This window comes from Cynocephalus volans, chromosome 10, assembly GCF_027409185.1.
Source record: "Cynocephalus volans isolate mCynVol1 chromosome 10, mCynVol1.pri, whole genome shotgun sequence".
Taxonomy (NCBI): Eukaryota; Metazoa; Chordata; class Mammalia; order Dermoptera; family Cynocephalidae; genus Cynocephalus; species Cynocephalus volans.
Window position 1 is genome coordinate 48168430 of NC_084469.1, and position 26981 is coordinate 48195410.

Below are 26981 nucleotides of genomic sequence, written 5' to 3' on the forward strand. Positions count from 1 at the left end.
GTGAATACATATAATCAATAATAATAATAATAATATTTAAATTTTAACAAAAGTCTCCAAGAGATGCAGATTACAAGACATTTGGAAACTGTTTGTCAAATGATCCCAAAGCCCTGCAAAGCACAATAAACACACAGCAAATACTGAGAAAATATTTGTTAAACTGAATACAACTCTGCTCAATATTTTTATTACACATCATTAGTAAATTGTTTCATGTCATGGAGTATTAAAATGGGAAAAAAAAAACCTCCAGACCACCTGCACAGCCCTGATGAATCTGATCTCAAAGGACCCCAAGGGTAACCAACTGGCCATAAATTCTTAGATAGTCTTGACTTCCCTCTTGCTCCCACAGGGTCCCACAGTTCACATCTTTCAAAGGCTTCTCTGTCCAACCAGGTAAATCTAGCCCAGAATGGAAGAGAAAAAACATGCCCTGAGCTACATTCATGATCCTGTGAATTACGTAACTGCCAAAAGTCCTTCCTTCTATCCTACAATACAGCATTCTGTCCTCAAACAGCTAATGCTCAAATCAGATTTCTATGGCTTATTGTTGTAACCAAATCACCCCAACACTCCTCCTCTCAAATATGCGTGCCTAGGGCATTTTGCGAGGAATGAACAATGTTAAATTACAGAAATGTGAAATGTTTATTTATAAGGGTTATAAGGATCTTTGCCTTCCTGAGGCAAAAACTCCATTTCTTCCTCCAATCATGGAATTCAAAATTTTAAAGATGGAAAGGCTAGATAGAGCATGAGGTGTCTTGTATCATAATTCTTCCTAGTTGGACACTGCCCTTCATCTTCAAAGCAGTGACAAGTGTTCACTGGTCCCTGCTCCAAGAAGAGGACACATGTTTTTGGACACACTGACAGCACCCCACTCACTCGAGTGCAGAAAGTGGAGACTTGACTTCAGCCGTCCTTTGACATAGCTACTGGCTGCGCCCAAACAAACGCATTAACAGTGTTCTCTTATTTTTATCGTAGGTGTTTGTTTTCTTTTTCTTTCACTTGCTTGCACTACATGTGTTAAATGAGCCAGGTTTAGGTATTTGTTCATTCCAATTTCTTTGAGGCAGGCTTTGTGTGTCCTAAGGACACTAGCAAGCACGCTGTCACACACTGGCAGAAACCTCGTAAAGGATGTCGGTAGCCGTAGGACCACCCAAAAATATCCCAAATCCATCCCTTCCCTCCACATCTGCAGCCCCGCCCCACCCAGCCATGCCCTCCCTGCTGCCAGCACCATCAGGCCTCCACCACCCACCAGCCATGGAAATCGTTTAATCCCACAAATTATGCCATATCACTCCCACGCTAAAACCTTCCAAGGGACTTCCAACTGCACTTAGACTGAAATTAAAACTATTTATCACGGTCTCCTAGTATCTGCCGTCAGCACAGCAGCTGCCTGGTTGAATCGTGTCACCCCTCTGCTGGACACCTGCCCCGGCTCATCGCATCAGAGCCCACACCAGGGCCCTAGCAGTGGCCCCCAAGGCCCTGTACAGTCCAGCCATCGGTTACTCTCAGACCCCGTCCAGGATCACTCCCACCGAGACTCCACTCGTCCCTTCCTGGAGTGTTTGTCCGTCTCCCACCGGGGCTCGCTCCCTCCCCTACCTCAGGTCTTGCCACAAATGGCATCTCCTCAGTGAGGCTTCACTGCTGATGCTACTGGAAGCCGCAAACCCTTTCCCACTCCCACACTCCCTAAGTCCCTTTCCCACTCCCACACTCCCTAAGTCCCTTTCCCACTCCCACACTCCCTAAGTCCCTTTCCCACTCCCACACTCCCTAAGTCCCTTTCCCACTCCCACACTCCCTAAGTCCCTTTCCCACTCCCACACTCCCTAAGTCCCTTTCCCACTCCCACACTCCCTAAGTCCCTTTCCCACTCCCACACTCCCTAAGTCCCTTTCCCACTCCCACACTCCCTAAGTCCCTTTCCTGCCTTACTTTTTCCTCCAGACGCTGGGCCGCACCCGACCTAATGTAAATGTTACTGGTTCATTTGCTGATCCACACACATGCAAGCTCCGTGAAGTTAGGGACTCTCATGTTTCTGCTCCCTTGTTTCCCACGTACCTGGAACAGTGCCTGGCACATCACAGGTGCTTCCTAAACGTGACTGAATGAATGAAGGATCTGCTTTCTGCCTCCCCTGCCCACTCCCGTCGTCTCTGCCGGCCTCCGGCTCTGGCCTCTGGGTTCCAGCCACAGCGGCCTCTCTCGGCGGCTGCAGCGCCAGGTTCACGCCCCCTCAGGGCCCTACGCCTGCTGCCCCCTCAGGGCCCAGAACGCGCCGACTGTTTACTTCCCGTGTCCCCCACTGGGGCCGTCTGCAGAGCGGGCGCCTGGTGCTGCTCACAGCTGCTCCCTTGGTGCCGGCAGTGGGCTCGTCACAGACGAGGTGCGACCAACTGAGCTCACGGGGGTCTCAGTTTCCCCCAACATAGACTAGGAAGGCTGAAGATGCCCTACAGGTCTCTTTGGGCCCTAAATCTCTGATTTTACATCCTTCTGGTACAGTGTCGTTTGCAGAGGACCCTGACCTGTGACAGCTCATGCAAAGCCGCGGGAGCTGATCAACAGGGTTGATTACCCGGTGTTAGCATCGGAGCAACCCGCTGACGGTGGGACTGTCCCCAGGGGCAGAGCTACAAACGTGCAGCTGGTGGAGACGCACGGTCCTTTCAGTGCTGTCACAGCGTCAGCAGCACGAGCGCAGGCACGACCGAGGCAGCACAGGGGCCGGCTGGCCTCACCCTGGGCCAGAGAAGCCCTTCCTGCCAGCTCCTCGCTGCCCGCCCCGCTTCTGCCTGAACGTGAACGGCGACTCGGTCAGTACAAGCGGACGTGGCGGCCCGGTCTGACCTGACCCGGCCGTGCGGAGAACCGTCCGCTGTTCGGGGCGCCCAGAGCCGGCTTTTCTCGGCTCCCCGGCCCCGCCGGGCCCCGCCTCACCCGTGCGTGGTCAGCAGCGCCTTGTTGAGCAGCACGACGAGGAACGAGCAGGTCCCGTACAAGAGCGCCGACAGCAGCCGCGCCGGCCCGGGCTCCGCGCCCGCGCCCTCGGCCTGGCCGCCCGCCGTCATGGCCCGCGGGCCGCCGCCGGGAGGGCGCGGCAGGAACAGGAAGCGCTGGCGCCTCCCGCCCGCCCTGCGCCGCGCCCCGCCGCCTCCGCCCCGCGCCGCGACCCCCCCCGCCCCGCGCCTCCCGCGCCGAGTCCAGCTGCCTCCGCCCCGCTCCCGCCCACCCCGCGCCGCGTCCGGCCGCCTCCGCCCCGCCCCGCCCCGAGCGTCCCGCCCTCCAGGTGCTCTCGGGCGTCGCTTCGGTAAGCGTCGGGGCTCGCTTTGCCGCGTGTTGAACGTGTAATTCACAGACAACGACACGCACTTTCTCCCAGCCCCGCTTGAGGTGAGTCTCCACAGGTGCGCACACCCGAGTGGCCCCTCGAGTCGAAGCACAGGGCTTTTCCACCACCCCAGAAAGCCCCCTCTGAAGTTCCCTCCCGTCTCATCCACAGGTTGCTGCAGACTTGCCGGTGCTCACGTCTGCCGTCGACGGGACGCTTTCCTACGATGCACCGGGAGTGTGGACTCTGGGGACGCTTTCTCGCCGCAGTTACTGTCTTGCGGCTCATCCGTGCTGCTCCTTTGGTTGCTGGGCAGCAAGTCGCTGACCCGTTCACCAGTTGATGGGCGCGTTGGTGGTTTCCAGGTTAGGGCTGTTAAGAAACAGGCCGCCGTGAACACTCGTGGACACTGGAGTGTCTGTGTGGAGGTCTAACCTTATCTGTCTTTGGAATGGCCAGGGGTGAGGCAGGTGAAGTCTCAGGGCTTTTCTGGCCCCAGGAGGCTTTCTGGAAGGTTCTCTCCTCCCCCGAGGGCCCATTTCTTTGGGCACCGGTCGTTTCTCTATATTGAAGCTTCCCAGAACTGCCTACGCTAGCCAGAGTCTACCTGCTCTACCATTTTTTCAAGTAAGTGTCCCATGTTTTCATTCTAAATAATCACTTTAAAAATCTGAAATTTTAGCTTTTGAGAAAAGCTAAAGATTTCAAGTTAAATAAAAGTTGGAGCCCAACTGTATAGATGTCCAAACGTTTTTTTTTTACTGTAGAAACTGAAAACTGAGAAACATTTTCAGCCCTCATTAGAACTAAAACAGCACTTTTGAAAATTAGCTGGCACTAAAAAGGCCTGAGAAGCCCAAATTACCCAAGACAGGGAAGAAAACAAACACATATCCATAAAAAATAAAAACGAATTCATATTCAAGTTGAACAAAAAAATCTGAACGTAAAGGCCATTTTGGTTAATTTCCTCAAAAAGATCAATTCACTTTCCAGTGAGTCTCCAAATGAGGTTTGACTGCAAAACAGTACTTTAAATTTACTTTTAATAATGACGGTCTTCATCATATTTGCATTGGATTTACTTCTATATACATACTTCCAGGACCTTCCATCGCTATCAAAATCCCATCATTACCTTGATTAAATGCACTCACAGTAAAGAACTGTTTGTGAGATTCTTTTGCACAAAGCTGTGACAGTCTAACCCTTACTTGCCACCGCAAATACATGACTAAAGATCTACCAAAAACAACTGATGAAAGAATAAAACCTATTTGCTAGACTCTTAGAAAAGTAAACAGGCTCTCAGTGGATTCTTGGAGAGGTGACCCCAGGCTCCTTGAGTATAAGTGAGATCAAATCCCAGAACCTTATTACCTTAATTTAAGGCTGGGGATAGGGCTGGCAATAGTTGAATACTTACCTACACCAGGGTGTTTTTAACACTGTGATAATGAACCGTCTAGATAAGGAAGTTAAATACTGTATGTATAATCTAAAAGGCCATATAAGAAAAGGCAAGTCACACTATGGTTGGAACTCTACAAAAAAGATGCCTGGGGTGAGATTGGAATGAAATATAAAATGCACCGAAATAATGCTGATAGAAGAGAATGTAGGGCTGTAGGTGATGTTTCTACCTTTAAAAAATTTTTATATCATAGTTATATTTTTGATAGGAAAACAAATCATAAAGGCTTCAAGAATGACCATGAACTTTAAAGTTTAAATTAAAATAAATTTTTATTCAAAGCATCTTTTAAAATCACAGCATGTTTATTTTTATGCTGTTAACTCTGCCAAACTACAACTTAGCCAAATGAATCGCAAAACACTTCAAAAATTTGAATGTAAACCACATTTTTAAAACAAAAAGCAGTCATAACACACCTCAAATTTTAGATGCCAATGTATTTTGTACAAGTATATAGCTTATATCAAGAAAAGTCACTTTAAGTGTTTCTAAAGTACATAACTGTAATAATTTCTTAAACTGTCCCAATTATACAAATAAAAAATGTGAATATAACTATTATAGTTGATAAAAGCTGACTGGAGAAAAACAAAAACCTTCTTTTGAAGGCCTTCAATTTTATTATATGTAAATTGGTAAATGTTTGTTGTTTTTTAAAATTCTTACTGCCCTTCCTTCTTTAGGTAAGTTTATCAAATTTAAATTTTCCAAGACTGATGAGTGTTGCTTTTTAGTTCATTTAAATCATTTTTAAAAGGAAAAATTCTAGAAGAAATATTGAAACCTAAACCAAGAAAATTCAGTTGTTAAAGTCTCTCTTACCAGGGCTTATAAGTGCTCCAAGTTAAAATTCTATATACCAGATTACAAACAAAATTCTTAGACCATTACAAATATAAATTCTCATATTACCAAAAAAAAAAAAAAACCCTAAAGATTTGTAATTTACTGTACAGAGGAATTACATTTTTAAAGTATGTCCCCATCATACACATTATTTGTAACTATCATATCTTCTTACATACTTTCATTCCTCTTAAAAACATTTACATACTTCCCCTTCCCAGTGGCTACATATTTTACACTATCTGTGTACTGCAACACATGGGGACTTTGGGATAAAGAAGCCTACGTTCTAGATGTTTAAACTACACCTGTAGGGTACCACTTCAACTCAAAAGAGAAAAAAGGCACTAAAGAGCCCATATTTCCCTCTTATTACTGAGTTTTACTCCAATTAAGTAATCTATAAATTACCATGCTATGCATGTCATTTAGTTCTGCTTATAAGAAAAATCAAAATGCTGCAGGTTTTTGCCTATATAAAGGAGGTGGACTGCTCAGCTCTTGACTTTTCTGTTCATGCTTCAGTACATAAAGTGATGTTTAATTACTTCATCTACTTGGAAAAATGGTTTAAAACCACCACACAAGTTAACACACTTGCAGTTAAAACTATTCCAGAAGCTGACTTATTTGAGTAGCTAATATTTTCTGCAGTATTTCACTTATAGCTAAATTTAGTGAACACAAAACAGCTTGGCATGTTATTCTGAAGTAAAGCAAGAAGGTGGATTTATGCACTGAAAATATAAATATGGAGGCTTCTATTTGCTAATAATTCTAAACAAGCAGTACAATTAAAATTTAGTGTTTGCTAACAAAAGATCTAACACATTTCACTACACAACAACCCTGTAGATGTCCCTTTTATTAATAAAACTCCAAGTGCCAAATCTCATTACAGGGCCTGAAATATATATATATATATATATATATATTTTTTTTTTTTTTTTTAAGATCAATTACCATGTTACCTAGACTTTGCAAGATTAATCACTCAATTTCAGCAGATGAGAAATATGAAATGTGCAAAAGTTCCCAAGTGAACATGCTAGGGATGACAAGTGCTTTTCAAACTTAAACATTATACTAAGTTGTAAAGCCCCATAAAGATAGGATAAGACTGATTTTACTCCAATTTTGAAAATTCTGAACTATCATGCATCTTACCAAGATCCTCAAATATCTATTTTCTTCCAAGTACATAACTTAGAACATTTTCCAAAATAGTTTCCCATTTCTCTAGCCTTATCGGGCACACTATTTTGCAGTTTAAAAATATATATCTTACACACCTAATCTTATGCTTTCTTGCTTCAGTGTTTACAGTATTGGTAAACATACTCATATACATTGTTTAAAATGATCTTATAAATAATCTATTTCAACCTTCTTTGGCTATTTGTACCATTCTGTTTTTCATACAAGTGTCTTATTCAGAAAGTGCTTCCTGTGAGAACTGCTTCCAATGAATTCATTAAACTTGCAAAACCTAGCTTCCCACAATATGTAGTTTTCTACCCTGTACTGTGCAGTCCATATTTACAAAATATTTTAAGCTTTACATCAAATCCATTTCCATATAAAAAAAAGTGCAATTCTCTCTCACCCCATATTCTGGGGCAATGACATTCTTCATAAATTTCTACAGAATAGCAGCCTATGATAAGCAAATAAGGTGCTTAGCTTATGCCCAGGGATCTACTTTTGAAGTACGCCGGGCAGTACTTCTGCACAGGGCAGGAGTCCGCATCCTGGCTACTGGCGGAGCGGCGCTCCGGTCAGGTTGGCCAGCTCTATGAGGGCCAGGGCTCCATGCAGGCGCTCACGCTGCTCCTGCAGCCGGCGCTGGGCCCCGCTCCTCTCATCGTCCTCCTCGTCAGACTGAAGGTATTCCAGAGGGTCCTGCTGCTCCTGGTCGGCCTTCTGGGCCAGCTTGCCTTTCAAGGTCGGGGTGCGCTGCTCTCTCATTTCCCAATACCTACATGAAATGTGTATGCATTAGCTCTGGAGTCGACATCAAATTCCCAAATATTCACTTTTCCTTTCAAAAAGTTCTTTACCACAGTGTTACTTTTATGTGTTTCAGTGTATAAAGTTATAAAGTGATTTCACATATACCACATATATTTCCCATTTACAGAGGGAAAAAAACTCAAGTTCAAAGGAGTTAAGAGACTTGCTCAGGTCTGTATAATAAAAAATTGGCAGTTCCAGATCTCATACTCAACTCTCCAATCACATGTTTTGCCATTAAAATATCGCTGCCTTAAAGATCATATGTGAAATGCACTAGAGTAAAATAGACATAGCAGAAAAAATATTTATTAGAAACCTAATTATCCTTTCCACAGAGGAACAGTAACCACTGACAAGTTAACTATGTAAAACAGTGAACCCACAAAATATGACAGTGATTAACATCTGTAACAGAGTTCATTCAAAAACTTAAGAACACCACCCTTATTCTATAACATAGCCAACTGATAATTCACAAGAGAAAATGCAAATGTTCAAAATGACAGTACCACTGTGTACAAAAATGTTCACACAAACACTTGTATTTTAATGTTCATAGCAGCTCTATTTGTGATAGGTAGCCAAAACCCAGATGGCCATTGACAGGTGAATGAACTAACAAGTTGAGTGTATCCATGCAAGGGATTACTATTCAGCAACAAAAGGAATGAACTGTTGATACACTCAACAACACAGAGGTATCTCAAAATAATTATGTTAAAAGAAGCCAGACAAACAGGAGTACACACTGTATTTCTACACTTGTATAAAACTCTACAAAATGCAAACTGATTCATAGAGACCGCAGATCAGTGTTGTTTGGGGAGGAGGGGGCGGAAAGGGGCAGGATGGGTTACAAAGGGGCATGAGGAAACTTGGAAGTGAGGCATATGCTCACTGTGGTGATATATACATATGTCAAGATGTATCAAATTGCACACTTTAAATATGTACTGTCTATTGTATGTCAATTATGCCTCAACAAAGCTGTTTTTAAAATTACGTAGAAAAATAATAATACAACTACCAGATTTCAGGAAATCTAGACTACTCAAACTGGAAAAGTTGCACAGAGGTATAAAAAAGGAAATGCAAATAGTTCATATGATCTGAAGCATGACTAGAAAAGGAGAATAGCAAAAGGTAAGTTTAGCAAGTCAGCAGGGACAAGTAATGAAGGGCTTTGAATGCCAAGATAAAGGGTTTGCACTTTATACTGTGGATCATATTGGCATTTTAGAAAGATCCCTCTGGCAGCAGCACAGAAAATGGACTGAGAGGGTTCAAGTGACAGGCTGAGTTTGTAAGGAGGTAGAATGCATAACTTGGTCACTGAGCAGATGGGAGAAAGAGAGGATAAAGGTGAGGATGACCAATAAGTTTCTGGCTTAGGCAAAATTAGGGATTATGGGGCAGTGAGGGCCAACCAGGAGGAAGAGAGAGAAAGGAAATGACAGATATATTTAGTTCAAGGTGCCCAGAGACATCCCATCCAAATAGAACATTTCTATGGTAGTGCTAACAAATTTCCCTGGGCTTGAATAATCAAATAGTAATTTCAGTTTCCATTATCTCACTCTTATGTATTTTATCCAGACAAAATATGGAGTTCGCTCATTCAGGTATTTTTGGAGGCTCATAAACTTTGCAAAGCCCTAGGGATACAGCAGTAAACAAGACAAATAGCCCTGCCCCTGTGGAGCTTGTGGTCCAGCCGGGAAGACAGACAGTGAACAAACAAATGTGTGATGATGTTTTGAAAGGGAAAATATGGTATATTATGGAAGCACCAAGTAAATGGGTTCAGGCCTGCTTGCTTGGGGGCATGGTGAGCAGGTCAGGGAAGCCTTCCTGCAGTGATGCTTAGCCTGAGTAAGAAATGAAGGCGAGCAAAGAGTGGCTCCATGAAGAGGGGAGCGAGCACTCGAGGCCAAGGGAGCAGCACCCAGCCTGAAACAGTGACAGTGATGGCGAGAAACCAGCAGCCTACGTAGTGGGATAGCTGCGTTACCAGAGGGTGGCCAACCTGCCTCAGCACAGCTAGGGGTTCTAGACTTTATCCAGGTGCAGAAGAAGCCAGTGAGACTGGGGAGAGGCACAGTTAGCTGCTGCTGGCTTGTATACAGTAGATGATCCTTAAAGTGAAATATCCTTAGAGAAAATTTCTATACTGGTCCCCTTCTTGCTATTAGAAAAAATTAAATTTGGTACTTTTTGGAACTTCACTTTAGAAGAACCTGTGATCTCCAGTCCTGCTATAATCAGCACATAGTCAGGTAAGGAAGATGAAGACGGGCTGCACTCATGACAAATGAAATACACTACACATAAAACATTCTTTCAAAATGCAAAACTCTTCCATTTAAAATAAATCATGGTCTGAGCACTCAAACTAATTATCATATTGTAGTTTTCTATCACACCCAGATCTTAATTCCACTCATAACAATTTGGTAGGAAATAAAAGTCCATTCAGAATTATTTTATAAAATGTGTATAAAGGCAACTTATTTAAAGTGAGAGAACTGCCAAAGTGCCTAACATGAACCCGAGGCCTGGACAGGTGTCTTCACAGCAGACTGCGGAGAGCACCTTACTTTGCCAGCCACTCTGCAGCAGCCTTGTTGTCCGCAGCCTGATGCTTGCTGAGTGTGTCTGTGGGCTCCTCTCGCCTCAGCCTGGCATACGGGTGCTTCGGACAGTGGCGGTTTGCATGGGTGAATCTACTCAGGCAGCCTTCAAAACATGTAAGGAAACACTTGTCAGAATCTGGACATCTAGCAAGCAGACATATGGAAAATGTTCAGTTTCACTGGTACCCAAGGGAAGTTAATTAAGATGGTGAGATTTAGCATTCTGTAACCAAACAAGCCTAAGCCCAGCCTTATCAATGGTAGTGAGGGGGAGAGGAAGACGGTTCTGTCACATCTCCGTCTTTGCCATGTAAGTGTGTCCAACCCCACTGGAAAGTGACTTATTAGCACCAGTCATAAAATGTTCACACCTGACCCAGAAATTCCACTCTTAGAATCTATCATAAGGAAACATTCCAAAAGATGAACAAAGCTGTAAGTGGGAGAATGTTCCCCTCAGCTTTGTTGGTAACAAGCAAATTTTGAAAACAAATTAAATATTCACTATCCAACACTGAGTTGTGTGCGTGCGTGCGTGCGTGCGTGCGTGTGTGTGTGTTTAAACAAATTCACTAGATGAAAAAGTTTATAGACATTTGTAACAATAATCAAGGAAACTACACAGCACTGAGACAGAACTGTACTAAATTTCAAATATAACTATATAAAAATATGCATGAGAAAACATCTTTTAGAAATTGTGATGAGATTAAGAAAATCACTTAAGACAAGATAATAAGCTTACTTTAGTTTAACAGTTAAAAAGTTTAAAACCAACGTAAAAGCCTACTCTAAAGGCTGTATTTATTTTCATAGATTTTTCTACTGCCTACAACAGAATACAGTATTTTTAATTGCCCTTTAAGGTTTTCACCTAAAATGACTGATTAAAAATCAATGACTTTTAATGATTTTCAGTCAGTGACTGCCAATAAATTAAGTATGGATCACAATCATCAAGAAAGCTTAAGATGTTTTATAAAATTTATATCAAAAATCTCTCCCCCCAAAAAATTCATGTGAAAGATATTTTAACTGTTTAACTCACAACTACTTTTTCCATAAACTTAACTTCTAGTACCATACCATTTTCTGAACAAACAAAAGGTTTCTCTCCGGTGTGAAGACGCTGATGCGTTTTGAGCTGTCCACTTTGAACAAAGGCTTTTCCACAGTCTGGATAGTCACACAGATAGGGTCTCTCACCTAAGTAGACAGATGTTATGGATTATATCTGAGACAATAAGGTGAGAAGAGGAAGGGGGTGGAGAGAGAATCAACCTTCACATAGGTCACGACTCCAGACAACAATGAAACATATCCTCGCAGCTCCTGCAGAGCCACAAATGGAAATGCTAATGGCAGCACTTGAATGGTATCAGCAGCTGTCTGTTAGGGATCCCAATATTTTCTTCAGGCCTTGTGCTTTCTGGTACCCAGACTCAAGTCCTTGAAGTTATCAACTTCAGCTTATCCTGTAATTTTTGTCCCCCATAATCCAAATCACTAGCTCTGGCTAATTCTTTATAATGTCTCCCATCTCTGCTTTCCCAGCGCACTTTCCTCTGGTCAGACTGGCAGCCGCTCCCAGCTTCAGAGTGAACCCTCCTAGCTGGTCTAGTCTCTCCTCCCGCACAGCACTTCCAGAGTAGCTAGCACAGAGCTCTGTTTTTGTCGTACCATTTATCCCCTAAACCATCCCAAACCCCATTACACTTCTTGGAAAACTAAAAATTATCTGTTGGCTTTTAAATGCTCCCCTATCTGTGCTTTATGCAATCCCACCAACCTTATTAGCTAGTGGGTTCGGGGTGCTGGGGGGCAGGGATTATCTTTACTTCTGTCCTGGAGAGTCATTCCAGCCAGGAGGCAATTCCTGGTCTTATTCTAATCCTGTAAAATCTTACCTTCTCTTCCCATTCAAGTCTTCCCAGCCCTGTATGCTCTTGGTGAAACTCTTCCTACCTCCCCTTTCCTCCAAATAATTGAACTTTGTATCCCTTTGTTAACTTAAGTGTCCTGTGTGGCTCATGTATCATGACAGTCTCCTTCTGCAAAGAGTCATAATACTTTATACTTGACTTAAATTCCTATAGACAAAGTAGTGGTAGACTCAGACAAAGTGCTCAAAAAATGTTCAATCACAATTAAACTTATTATTTCTTGAAAAAACATTCTTTACTCAACAGTTTTACACTGGGTCTTCCAATATGACTCAAAGAACAATATCGAGTCCCCTCTAGATTCCTCATTATTTAGAGATATACTAAATGGTTGTGATAGTTGGACACAAGTTAATAAAACACAGGATTTAAGGGAATGATTTAAAATAGTAAAAGAAAAACTTTTTATAAAGCACCTACTATTAGAACTTAACTCTCCCTAGGGATCTTGGGTTCGGCACAGTAGGCCAAGGCCTGGAAGTATCAGATGACACACGGTGGATTAGTGGGGATCACGACTGGAACTCAGGGCTCTCCTCCTCATGCCACGTGGTTTTGGATCTTACCTGCACTGGCAATAAGTGCTCTAAAGCCTGTGAACCAGTTATTTGGGGGGTATTTCAGACTAATTAGATTACAAAAAATATAAAACTTCTCAAAATTAGGTTATTTAATTAAGAAATAGTTTTATTAATGGTATCTAAAGTCAAAATCTATAGCCACCTCAGTTTATAATGATTCTGAATCAAAACTTTATGCTTTTTCAAGGATTTAGCTAAGAAAACTACATTTTATCATATCAATAAAATATACCTTTTCAAAAACCAATAATAAGAAAAAAATAAGAAACAGGTAATGACCATAAACATAATGGAGAAAAGAGGGACCAAAGGTTAAAAACCCAAGTTCTAGACCAGTGGTGCCCAACTGAAATATAATGTGAACCACACTCCAGAAACCATATTAGAAAAAGTAAAAGAAAAAGGAGAAATTAATTTTAATAATATATTTGTTCAACCCAGTTTATCTAAAATATTGTCATTTCAATGATCAGTAGTAAAAATTATTAATGAGATTGTCCACTCTCCTTCTTCCTGCTAAGTATATTTTCCACTTATTGCCCATCACAGCTTAGATGAGTCATATTTCGAGTGCTCTAGAGCCACACGTGTGAGCAGCTGCTCTGCTGGGCAATGCTGCTGTAGACTTAAGGGTATGAGAGATTGTCAGACAGAGGTATTTGATTTCTTGGCACCTCAGTTTCCTCATCTGTAAATTTTTAGACAAACTATTAAGTTTCTTCCTCTGGGGCCAGATGGAAGGGCCCACTATGAATTATTTTTTGGCTGTCCACATGGGATTTAAAATGCAAGTATAATTTCCATATACAAATAAAGATGTACAATACTCTTGGGATAGCTACCTACAATACATTTAATTTTGAAAAACCATAGTTCACTGTAGATTTGATGGTTAGGTCAAACACTGATGCTACACTGAGAACTCTAGAAATTTCATTAAAAACTTAACTATTACTGTTTATTATTTGGCCTACAAATGAATTTTAACAATTACATAGATAACTTAAGAGCATATCAAGTAATATTCAGGTACGTAGAGAGTCGAACTAAATTTAGCAATAACATGACTGTGACATCTCAATTAATTACCATGATAACTTCAGAAGTTACATGGAACCAGTGTTTATAAAACCTCTACTCCCCACTGAAAAGAAACTGGCTACACAGTGCCTGTGTTAAAACTTCATAACCAATAGTGGTAATATAAAAAATATATAAAGCAACTAAAAAGTTAATTTTTAGGCCCAAACATCAAATCAGCTTTCAGTTAAGTATTACTTCTGGCAGTCTCTAAAATTTGCTTAACTTACCTGTATGAGTCCTTTTGTGGGCCTGAAGCGATTTCTCCCGTGGAAACACCCTATTGCAGATGTTACAACGAATTCTGCTGGACGAATGCTCTCCTTCATTTATTAAATCCCGGACAGTATCTGCTCTGGGTCTACCACGTCGGATTCCATCCTGTTAATTAACAGATTTTATAAACAGTATGTAATTTCTCGGATTCTACTCATTAAAGCAATATATCATAAAAGATCACTTTTGAAAATCTTTCTTGAGTGACATCAAAGAAAATGTCAAAGTAGGTAGGTCCAACAGCCCATCGCTCCACGGGTGACTGAAAAAATCAAGCAAAAACTGCCAGGATCAGCTTTGTCCCAACTCCGGAAAATAAAGATTTGAAGCAACTCAGTGAGCACTAAATCAAGAACAAGTCAACTTAGAACAGTAGGAGAGCTTTGCCCTTCCACCCTAGCATCAGTCTTGCAGACTGATTTTATCTCTCCCCGCCCTCCCAGCATCAGTCTTGAAGACAGTAGCCTGCATTCTCAGTATGGAAACCTCAGTCCCTGGCTCGAGAGGAAGCAGAATAGACCTCACTCTAAAAGAATTGTGTTTGTCTGTTTTGACCTGCCTGGGGGCCACCTGAAAAACTGACACATTGCTTAGCCTTTGTTTTGCCTAACTTGGAACTCTTTCAGGGCAGAAAAGTGGCTATTCAGAGGGCACAGCTCAAAACCCTGTAAGGCAAATAATAACCTTCTGCCACCCGAGGCAAAAGATTTCAGTTGAGGCAAACAGACATTCCAAAAGCCTGGGAGAAAAAGCTGGGAGAAAGTTTCTTTGGGGAATTAGGGCACTGGAAAGTGCCTACATATACCAACAACAGAAATTTAGAAAGCCATGCATATGCGCAGGGCAGGAAGCATGCTCAGAAAAGACCTGAAAAGACCCTAAGCATTCACCTCTGGCCGATTTAGGCTCAGCACAAGTAGGAAATGAAGGCTAAGGCAGAGTTATCAACAGCATGGCTAAGCACTGAAAGTGTGCCCCAACAGCAAGCCATTCTGCAAAGACTGAGGAAGGGTTTTCCCCCTTTCTTTTCTCTTTCTTTTTTTCATTTTTTCGTGGGAAGGTTGGGGGGCTCCAGGTATTCAAGGAACTCTCACTCAATACACTAGCTGACCACATGCTAAAGAAACAAAACTTTAGAGAACAAACACCACAGAGAATAGTTTATAAAAAATATTTTAGAAAAGTCACTAAACAACTACAACCCACAGCAAACAAAAACAAACTCTGAAAAGAAAGAGTCTGATTTCTGGAGTTACCACATTATAATATTCAAAACATCCAGTTTTCTTTTTTTTTTTAAAGATGACCGGTAAGGGGATCTTAACCCTTGACTTGGTGTTGTCAGCACCACGCTCAGCCAGTGAGCAAACCGGCCATCTGTATATGGGATCCGAACCTGGGGCCTTGGTGTTATCAGCACCGCACTCTCCCGAGTGAGCCACGGGCCGGCCCAAAAACATCCAGTTTTCAACAAACTATTACAAGCATACAAAGAAATAAAAAAGGGTGGCACATATACAGGAAAAATTAACAGAAAGAGACTGAGAAGAAATACAAAGACTTTAAATCATCTTAAAAATGCTAAACAAGCTAATGAAAACCATGGACAAAGAATGAAAAGAAGCCAAGAGAACAATAACAATGTCTCAACAAACAGAATACCAATAAAGAGAAAAAAATTACAGAAAGGAACAAACAGATATTCTGGAGCTGAAAAGTATAAAAACTGAAATGAAAAGAATTCACTAGAGAGTTTCAATGACAGACCTGAATTGGCAGAAGAATCAGCAAACTCAAAGATAGGTCAGTTGAAATTATCTAGTCTGAACAACAGAAAGAGAAAGGAATGAAGAGAAATGTACAGAGCCTAAGACTAACCTGTGAGACACCATCAAGCATATCAATATACACATAATTGGAGTCCCAGAGGCAAGAGAGAAAAAAGCAGAATGTTTGAAGAAATAATGGCTGAAAACTTCCCAAATTTGATAAGACACAAATCTAAATATCCAAGGATCACTGAACTTCAGGAAGAATAAGAGAGCCACACTGAGACACATTATAATCAAACTGTTGAAAGACAAAGAGAATCTTGAAAACAGCAAGAAAGCAAATCATCATGTACAAGAGGTCCTCAATATGACTAATAGCTGATTTCTCAGGAGAAACTACAGAAAGCAGCAGGATGACATGTTTAAGGTGCTGAAGAAAACAATGCAATATTCTATATCCAGCAAAACTATCTTTCAAAAATGAAGAAATTAAGACATTCCCAGGTAAACAAAAGTTCATTTCTAGTAGACCTGCAATAAATGCTAAAGGGATTTCTTCAGAAAAAATGAAAGGATACTAGGCAGTACTTCAAAGCCATGTAAATAAACACTGGTGAAGGTAACTAGGTAAATACAAAAGCCAGAATCAATGTATTTTTGGTTTATAACTCCCCCCTTTTTTCCCCTATATAAAAGACAAATGCCAAACGCATAAAACAGTAATTATAAATCCATGTTAATGGGATCACGATGTATAAAGATGTAATTTGTGACAACATCATCATAAAAGGAGACAGAGCTGTACAGGAGTAGAGTTTTTGTAGACAATTAAATTTAAGGTGGTATTAATTCAAAATAGATTATTATAAGTTTAAGAGGTTCATTGAAATTCTTAGGGTAATCACTAATAAGTTTTTTAAAAAGAAAACGAGAAAGAAATGAAAACTACCAAAAAATCAGTTAAACATGTAAGGCATTAATGAAGAAATTTAGAAACAAAATAGGTCTAAGACATAGGAAACAAATAACAAAATGGCAGAAGTCCTTCCCTATCAGTAATCACTTTATATGTAAATGGGTTAAACTCTCCAATTAAAAGGCAGAGATCGGCAAAGAAACAAACAAAAAACCATGGTGCATCTATATGCTGTCTGAGAGACTCACTTTAGATCCAAAAACACAAATAGGTTAAAAGTGAAAGGATAGAGAAAGGTATAACTGTTATAAACACACACACACCTACAGAGCCCCCAAAATATATGAAGCAAAAATTTGCAGAATGAAAGGGAGACATAGTTCGAAACAGGTGGAAACTCCAATACCCTACTTTCAATAATGGATAGGACAACTAGGGAAAATATCCACAAAGATACTCCCAACATAGACCATATGTTGGGCCACAAAACAAGACTCAATAAATCTTAAAAGACTGAAAGCATCCAAAGTATCTTCTCTAACCACATAGAATGAAACTATAAGTCAACAACAGAAGGAAAAGAGAAACAAATATGTGGAAATTAAACAACACAGTCTTAAATAGCCAATGGATCAGAGAAGAAATCACAAGGACAAAAAGGAAAATAGTTTGACACAAATGAAAAGATAACATACCAAAACTTATGGGATGCAGATCAGGAATTGGAAGACTTAACATTGATAAGATAGCAATATTACCCAAAGCACTCTTACAGATTCAATGCAATCTCTATTAAAATTCCAATGGCTTTTTTTTTTTCCAGAAATGGAAAAGGTGATTCTGAAATTCATATGAAATTGCAGGAGGCTCCAAATAGTCAAAACAATATTGAAAAAGAACAAAGCAGGAGGACTCAAACTTCACAGTTTCAAAACTGGAAACTATGTTTAACTTGCTTACTATGAAGCAATGGCAATCAAGACAGTGCGGTACTAGCATAAGGAAAGATATACAGATCAATGAAATAGAATTGAGAGTACAGAAATAAACCCATACATATATAGCTGCTGTGGTTTGAATGTCCCTCCAAGCTCATGTTGGAACTTAACTTCAAATATGGTGGTGGAAGGTGGGGCCTTTAAGAGGTGATTGGATCATGAGGACTGTGCCCTAATGAATGGATTGATCCATTCATGGAGTAATGGGTTGATGGTTGTCATGGGCACGGTTCTGATGGCTTTACAATGAGAATGAGTGAGAAAATTAGCTCTCTTGCTCAGCCCATTCTCCCTGTGTTCCCATGCAACTCTGTAGAGAGTTCCCACCCAGAAAGCCATCACCAGATGTGTTCTCTGGACCATGGACTTCCCAGCCTCCTAAACTGTGAGAAATTTCATTTTCTTACATATTACCCAGTTTCAGGTATTCTCTTATAAGCACAGAAAACAGACTAACACAATGGCCAACTGATTTTCAACAGGGCCCCAAGAACATTCAATGGGGAAAGAAGAGTCTCTTCAAGAAATGGTTCTGAGATAACTGGATTTCCACATGCAAAAGAATAAAATTGGGTCCCTACTTTACGCCATATACAAAATCTAACACAAAATATAACAGACACCTAAATGTGAGAACTAAAACTATAAAACTCATGAAAGAAAACATAGGGATAAGTCTTCATGACTTTGGATTTGGTAATGGATTCTTGGATATGGCACCAAAAGCATAAGCAACAAAATAGATAAATTTGACCTAATCAAAATTTCACTTTTGTGCATCAATGGACATTATCAAGAAAATGTAAAAACAACCTACAGAATGGGAGATAATATTTGCAAGTCATATATCTGATAAAGGTCTAGTATCCAGGATATATAGAGAATTCCTATAACTCAAAAACAAAATGACAAAAACCCAGTTAAAAAACAGGCAAAGGACTTGAATAGACACTTCTCCAAAGCAGTCATACAAATGGCCAGCAAGCACATGAAAAGATGTTCAACATCATGAGTCATTAGGGAAATGCTAATCAAAACCACAATGAGATACTACTTCACACCAAGTTATACTCAAAAAAATAAAAAGAAAAGAAAAATAAGTAAGAAATAAAAGGCTTTTTTGGCAAGGATATGGAGAAATTTGAACCATCATACATTACAGATGGGAATGTAAAATGGTTCAACCACTGTGGAAAAGTTTGACACTTTTGTACAGTTACATATATGTACATATACATACACAATGGAATATACATATACAACAGAATTATTATTCAGCCATGAAAATAATATGTCCTACAAGGTAGATGAACCTCAAAAACAATATGCTAAGTGAAAGAAGCCAGACATAAAAAGCCACATAATAGTATGATTCCATTTAATGAAATATCCAGAATAGGTAAATCCATAGAGACAGAAAACAGATTGGTGATTTCCAGGGACCGTGTGTAGTGGGGAATGAGAAATCACTGCTTAATGGATACAGGGTTTTCTTCTGGAGTGATGAAAAATTTTTAGAACTTGCACAACATTGTGAATGTACTAAATGTCACTGAATTATACATTTCAAAATGGCTAACTTAATGTTGTGTAATTTTACCTCAATTAAAAAAAAGCACTAAGGAAATCTGAATATACTATGGACTTGAGTTAATACATCAATATTGGTTTATTCATTGTAACAAATGTACCACACTAACATAAGATGTTAGCAACAGAGGAAACTGTGTGCAGCTTATGGGAACTCTACTATCTTTACAACTTTTCTAAACATCTAAAACTAATATACATAAACATTTATTAGAAAAAAAGAATCTTTCTTATATCTCAGATAACTTTTACACATTCAAGTTACTTTAAAAAAAATCATAAAAGGATCATGTACAACTACATCCAAAATGAATGTGCATTTACTGCTTTCAATATAAAAACCTAAAGCCATCCAAAAGCTTAAACATCAGCCTGAAGCCTGGAAGGATAATAATAAGCTACAGCAAAATTCCCTTCAATGAAACTTTCACTTTTAAAGAAAAGCTCAATCCCTACATGGATGAATTATCTTCTAGGATAAATCATGTTTTAAAAACCCTTAGATATTAAAAGCTATTTCCAATACAAGTTAATGACTCGATTTCAATCTTACACCATGAAAATTCAAATTGGTTGTACACTTATTTACTACTTTTATTCTAAAAGTCTACAGAACTTTTTATAAAGATTTAGTGAAATCCTCACGTTTTCCTTTAGTCTTTAAATACAGGCAATGTATTAAACAGGAACACCTAAAGATTATTAGTAATTGAAGAAGTATGTTTTATGTTGATAGTATAAATTCTCATTAGCTCTTATAAAGTTATTAACTTAATGATTAAGAATGGGGGTAGGGGTTGGCTCGTCAGCTCTGTTTGTTAGAGTGCAGCCTTACAACACCACGGTCAGGCTACATATCCAAAGGAATTGAAAACAGGACTTCAAAGAGATATTTGCACACCTGTGTTCACTGCAGCATTATTCACAATAGCCAAGATGTGAGAGCAACCCAAATGTCCACTGACTGATGAATGGATAAAGAAAATGTGGCATGTACATACAGTGGAATTTTATTCAGCCTTAAACGGATGGAAATCCTATCATATGCCACAAGCACGAACCCTTAGGACATTATGCTAAGTGAAGTAAGCAGTCACAAAAAGACAAATACCATATAATTCCACTTATATGAAGTAAGTGAAGTAGTAAAATACTAAGAAACAGAAAGTAGAATGGTGGTAGCCAAGGACTGGGAGGAGGAAGAAAAGATGAGTTCAATGGGTAGTTTCAGTTTTGTAGGATGAATAAATTCTAGGACCTTCTGCAAAACGATGTGCATATAGTTAACACTACTATTATACACTTAAAAAATGTTTAAGGTGGTAAATATGATGTGTTTCTTACCACAATTTTTTTAAAAAGGTGAGAAAGCACTGTTGCAGATTCTATTACTGTATGCTCTTCTCACTGTGGGTCTAGTCCAACTTAATCATGTGACTTGTTTTGGCCAATAAAATGTGAGTGGAAGTACCATGTGTGGCTTCCGAGCAAAAGCTTTAAAAATCGTCACATGGTTCTACCATCTCTCTTTTTTCTATGCCTTGAGACCCATCTGTCCCAAGTAGAGGATATTCCCTCTGGGTCCCCAATAATCAGCCCTCATAGGGCATACAACATAAGCCACATTGAGACTGAGATTGAGATTTTGAAGTTGCATTCTGCAGCATGCTTTAGCCTAAGCTAATTGATTCAGGCATGTTATTAATAAATACTCATCAATTCTTTGTTAATTCCAAGACTGCAGAAATGGCACATAATTGATGTCTTTTCCCAAACTTACTTAATTCTTCAAGAAGTTTCCATTTATATTGAAGCTAGAAATTGACAATGTCCTAACTGACCTTAACTTACTTATTTTTTAAATCCGAATTAGCAAACCAACTTGTGGCAATTATTGGTGATTATCAAATTATTTCACCTTCTTTACGTCTTGGCTATAATCCTACCTAGCCACATTTAGCTCTAGTCTTGCTTGCTAAATTGTTAACCCAGAGTCAGCAAAGAGAGATCTAAACAGAAATAAAATCATAGAATCTACTACCATCGTTTATTGAGCTACAATAATTACATGGATTGTTGCTGGTTATGGTGATATCATTAATTGTTTAAATCTTGTTTAAAAATGCAAAATAAAAATAAAAGAATACAGCATCAATAAAAATAAATTTTTATGTATGTGATCAATAAAAATAGCTGGTGATTCTGTTAAGAAAGAAATGGCACGAAATCAGGTTAATTAAAAACCTTAGTGATACAAATCCTCTGCCATAAAAGGATCCTTTTCCTAAAATTTTAAATACGTAAGAACATTATTGATTCTATTGCAATTTGAAATAATTGATTAGTTCAATAATATCAGAATTTTAAGATTAATCATTACAGGTTTAGTACCCCTAATCCAAAAATCAAAACATCCAAAATGCAACAAAATCCAAAACATTTTTGGGGTGCCGACAGCTGCCACAAGTGGAAAATTTCACACCTAACTTCATGTGACAGGTCATATGTTTCATGTACAAAAATATTAAAAGCGTTGTATAAAATTACCTTCAGCCAATATGTATGAGTTCTATATGAAACACAAATGAATTTCGTGTTTAGGCTTGGGCTCCGTTCCCTAGACATCTTATTATGTATATGCAAATCTGAAATCCAAAACACTTCTGGTCCCAAGCGTTTCACATAACAGATATTCAACCTGTACTATTTTCTTTCTGCTGAAGTAAAAAAGCAAATAAATAACAAGCATGTCTAATGGTGAAGTAGACATAAACAGTTAACCATATGGCTGACTCCCAGCATCTCTAAGACTTTGCTTCTGCAACGAACAACACATTTATGAGAGTATTTAGGAAAGTTCATGGAAAGGTCCGTATTTTTTAATTCTATTTTCCACGAACTTTTTGAAGTACCCTCGTACATTTTCCAAATGAGAAATGTAATGCTGAAAAATACAATATAATACAGCATACTGGCCATATACAGGGAAGAGTTCACTAAGTATATTCTTTTAGCTGAGAAAATAAAACAAGGCAAATAATTATCTAATGCCCTAAATAAATGAATAAAGAGAATCTTTCAACAATACTTATTAAAATAAGCAATGTTACTTAAAAAGGAAGGACCATTTTCATTTTGGCCTCAACGATAATTTAAAAACCAAGCTTCTAGGTACATTTTCACAATTACAGAGTGTTAACTCATCAGTAACCAAGTGCACTTGTAGCCTAAGGGACAAACCTTGTCAAGAATGTTGATGATTTGCAAGAAAAAGCTATGCTAGCATGAAATTCTAAGAAGCAAAATGCTTAAATTGCCAAAAAGTTTTGCATACTTTAGTGAATGTAATTTTTAAAACAGAATCTCAGTACCTCCAGAAGGTAAATTAGTGATTTTGAAAGTGCTTAGTCATGTGATGACTAAAAATCCTAAAAGTCCTTGACACATTTTTATACAAGTAAAGTTCAAATAAAGGGCATAAACACAACCTAGAAGGAAAAGAAAAATAGGCCTCAGAGGGAGGCATATTTCTTGGCAAGAAAATGTAACTGATCCTATTTCCCTTTTAGCATTCAGATTTGGATCCAAACTTCCTATGACTCCCATATCTGCTTCTGAACTCTACCTTCCACCTTGACCTATCTTCACAACTTCCCACGTCATAAATCCAGTTTATCTATTGAATTGTGTGTACCCTTAAGAAGCATCTCAATTGAGGTATAGATAGGCTTTAAATAATATGTATTTCATAAGTCTACTTACATCAGTTATTAAAAAATAACCCCCTACAATTTAATGTAATATACTCATTCACAGGAGCAAGGGCTCTAGAAGATTCCAACAATCAGTTCTGCTACTTATATGATTTTAACTAACTAAACTTAATCTTAGGGACTCTTTTCTCTAATTTCTCCTTCTCCATCAGGTAAACAGGATTAAATAAAGAATTCAAAATGTTGAATAGAGTCTGGTAGTTTGCTGCTAATTCTGTGCCCGGCAATAAATGGTGACTACTATGCTAATGTGATGTTGGGTTTAACATGGCGGTGATCAAAAATTGCTAGGTAGTAATCAGCTATTCCTGAGACTGTGTGCAATCTACATGTTTGAAGTGTTCAGGTGACAGAAAGGGGAAGGACAGTCCAGAAAGGTAAATGGTACCTGAGAAGCCAGACCCCAAAAGTCCCACAGTGAAGTAACCTCATGAATGCAATATGGGCACAAGGTGGGGAGGCTTGGAATATCTATGTCAGAGGGAAAATAGACTTACTCTCTTCTCTCCCAGAATTCTCCAACCCAGAAGATAATGTTAATATACACCAATAGTGCTAAGCAATCCTTATTTTGAGGGGCCAAAATAAGTTGGAATATGATGGACGTTCTCTCCACAGGCAGTGGAAGCAGTGTTGGGCAGGAACAAACAAAAGAGCAAGAGAAAGCTGACACCGGGTGTGCAGGACTCAGATAGTAGTAACACCTCCCCTGGGAGAAGTGGCAACAAATAGTAAATGAACATAAACATTGTCCTCAAACCCAAAGCTGTTAGTGATTTTAAGTGTCATGTGGGGGGGGGGGGGCACCTGGTATTACTGGCACTGACTGCATTACAGACTTGTCTCCCATCTTCCCAAAAAGTGAGCAGACTCAGCATGTGGGTATGTGGAGGTAAAGAACTACAAGTACTTTAGAGAAGCAAAACAAAGTCAAAGGGCTGGAACTACCTATTTTTAGTTCAGTGTATTGACCACAAATCAAACTAGGTAATTTCCTTAAATAAAGACATATTCCAGACCTTAAGGTGGAGAAGATAAACGAATGAATTTTTGGAGCGGCATTTGGGTTTTTTCATCAATAAAAAGACAAGTTGCAATCAGTTAATCAAATAATTTATGAAACAGTTATAATATGAAGGACTGTGTAAGAAGGGGGAAAAAGAGAAATATAAAACAGCCTTTACACTTTTTACATGTTCTTCATAACTTTTGGTATACTTCACATCTTGAAAATAAGTTGACAATGTGAAATTCAAACCCATGCATTGTGTTAGCAACTTTTACAAAAGGTTTGTGTGAAGGTAAGTCTGTTTTAAGCAAAAAAGGACATACCTATAGATTTCACTTATCTATAACGTTAATTCTCAGATAATCCAAAATTAGATTGTTATATTTAAGAATTCATAAATGCAAAATCTTTCACAAGTATTTGTGCATGTATGCCTTTATATTGTTCAACTATATACTTTAATGTCCAGTATGTTAAAAAGAAATAAAAGGACAGAAACATGTAAACATGTTAGTAAAAATATCTAGGATATCCATCCATCTATTCATCTTATAAGGGCTGCCTAGAGCCGGCCAACAGCGACTGTCCCCTTCACCAATACTCAGCTCTATTAAGAACATTTGTAGAGTTTGTTCTTTCAAATTTTTACTGAGGCGCAGTATCAAAAGTTGAAGTGTGTCAAAGCATATAGTTTTGTAACTTTGTAGTTCTTTGATAACAACTCCATTATCATTTCCCTCAGAGTCCAAACAATGTGGAGTTGCAGCATCCTTGTTACTCCGTGAAAATGATGACCAAACTGGTTTCAATTTATAAACACAGTACTCGTATTTGCCAATACTAATGAACTTACCCACTTGCTGATTTACTCATTGTATCCCTAGCAAATCGTTTACCTTATATAGTCATTTAACAAATGGAACCTAGATATTAACTCTATACTAGCACCACTCATTCACTACACAAACATTTATTGAGACCTTTATTGAGCATTTACACAGTGTAAGGTGTGAGGTCGAAGGCGTCTGCAGATAGGGACGGTCCCGGCCCGCCTGGAGCTTACAAACATGTGTAAGTCAGCAGAAAGGCCCGGCAAACACGTGCAGCAGAATAAGAGCCACAAAAACTCGACCACGGTTCCAGCCCTCACTACCTAGCTGTGCGATCTCGGACGATCACTTCACCAATCCGTCTAAGCCTCCGTGGCCGGAGCTGTAAAGTCTAAGCTCGAACCTGGTCACGCCCTTCCCGGTTCTAAACAGTCTGGGACCGCGAGCCACTCGAGGTCAGAGATCCAGCATCCCGATGCCACGGTGTTCTCAGCACCCATCCGGTAGCTTGCTGGATGAACGAAAGGCAGCGAAGACCCAGGTGCCGCTGGGAAGATGCCCCGAAGTCCCTTCTTGCTCCTCGGCTGTCTCTGCGGGGCAGGGGCGATCGGCCGGGGTGGAGCCGAACCCGCGCTCCCTGTCTTCCCGCACTCAGCGGAACCGCTCGACACCCCAGTCTGCTCCCCCGCCCACCGCACCTGCGGGCCGGCCGCCTCCGACCTCCACCAGGCCTGTCACGTGACAAAGTGTCATCGCCCCCCCCTCCGCCGGGCCGGTTTTGGCGCGCGGCAGTGACGTCAGCGCCTGTCAGCCGCCGCCGCCCCCGCCGCGGCCCAAGCGACTCGCGTTTTCAGCCCGCCCAGCCCGCCCGCCGCGTCCGCGGGCCGCGCCGTTAACGGGCCCCGGCCGACCCGCGCCGCTCACCTTGAGGTGGCCGCTGTCCGGGCTGCTCGCTTCCTCCTCGTCCTCGCCTCCTGAGGCGACGGCGGCCGAGGCGGCGGGCGGGGGCGCGCAGCGGCCTCGGAGCCCCGGGTGCTCGGCGGCGGCAACGGCGGCGGCGGCGGGCAGGGCGGCCGAGGCGGCGGCCCCTGCGGCCCCCGGGCTGAGCGTCACGTTGTGCGCGTTCTCGCCCCAGCGCCACGGGTACACCATGAAGTCGCTGAAGCCGGGGCTGGTAGGGATGAGCGGCGGCGGCGGCTCCGGCTCCCCCCCGCCGCCGCACGTGGGCTTGATCGGGGTCGTCCTGATGACCGACACCAGCACCCGCTTCGGAGAGTCGTGACAGAAGATGACGGGCGGCGGCGGCGGGTTGTCCGCCATGGGCGCCTCCACGCCCCGGATCATCGCCCAGCCCAGTCCGCAGCCCCGGTGGCCCGGCCGCTCTCCGAGCCCGGCTCCGGCCCTGGCTCGCTCGCCGCGCTGCTCCGAGTCGCCGGCTCAGTCCCGCCGGCTCATGGCAGGCGGACGTTCCCCGGAATCCTGCGCAGCGGCTGGTTGCCGAGCGGGCAGTGTCGGATCGCAGCCCTGGGTCAAGCCGACCCTCCGCTCTTTTGTACTCCCCGGCGCAGGCTGCAGCGGCGGGAAGCAGTGGGCGGCCTGGCCCTTGCGGTGACAGGGAAGCAGGACGACCGGCGCCGAGCCCCCGAGAATAACAACCTGCCGCCGCGCTGCCTGCTCCGGCTTTTCCCGCGTTTCATTTCGCGCCTGGGCGGAACCAATCACCGCGAGGCCCCCGCCCGCTGGCCGCAGCGGCGAGTGACAGGGGGCGCGAGCCAATGGCCGGGTCTGGACTCCCTTGCTGCCGGGCGGGGCGGGGCCAGGCCTGCGCGCGGGTCCTTTCTGCCACGCCATTGGCCACCGCTCTTGTGTTT

The 26981-nt window shown here is 41.2% G+C and overlaps 2 protein-coding genes across 4 annotated transcripts in view; both read right to left on the bottom strand.

Moving 5' to 3' along the window:
* The window catches only part of SLC35D2 (solute carrier family 35 member D2), a 45005-nt gene extending 41895 nt beyond the window's left edge, over positions 1 to 3110 (bottom strand). For 2 of the 3 annotated variants that reach the window (XM_063111385.1, XM_063111384.1), the window contains exon 1: positions 2980 to 3110. In XM_063111385.1, the coding sequence (XP_062967455.1) occupies positions 2980 to 3110 (131 nt within the window). The other variant, XM_063111386.1, reaches the window with a different exon arrangement.
* Positions 3111 to 6929: 3819 nt separating this feature from the next.
* Positions 6930 to 26777, bottom strand: ZNF367 (zinc finger protein 367). Its single transcript, XM_063112623.1, has 5 exons — positions 26035 to 26777; positions 14177 to 14327; positions 11429 to 11548; positions 10307 to 10445; positions 6930 to 7671 (listed from the first exon to the last, which is right to left on the bottom strand). The coding sequence occupies exons 1-5, from the start codon at positions 26452 to 26454 to the stop codon at positions 7449 to 7451; spliced, it is 1053 nt and encodes a 350-aa protein (XP_062968693.1). The 5' UTR covers positions 26455 to 26777; the 3' UTR covers positions 6930 to 7448.
* Positions 26778 to 26981: the final 204 nt, after the last annotated feature.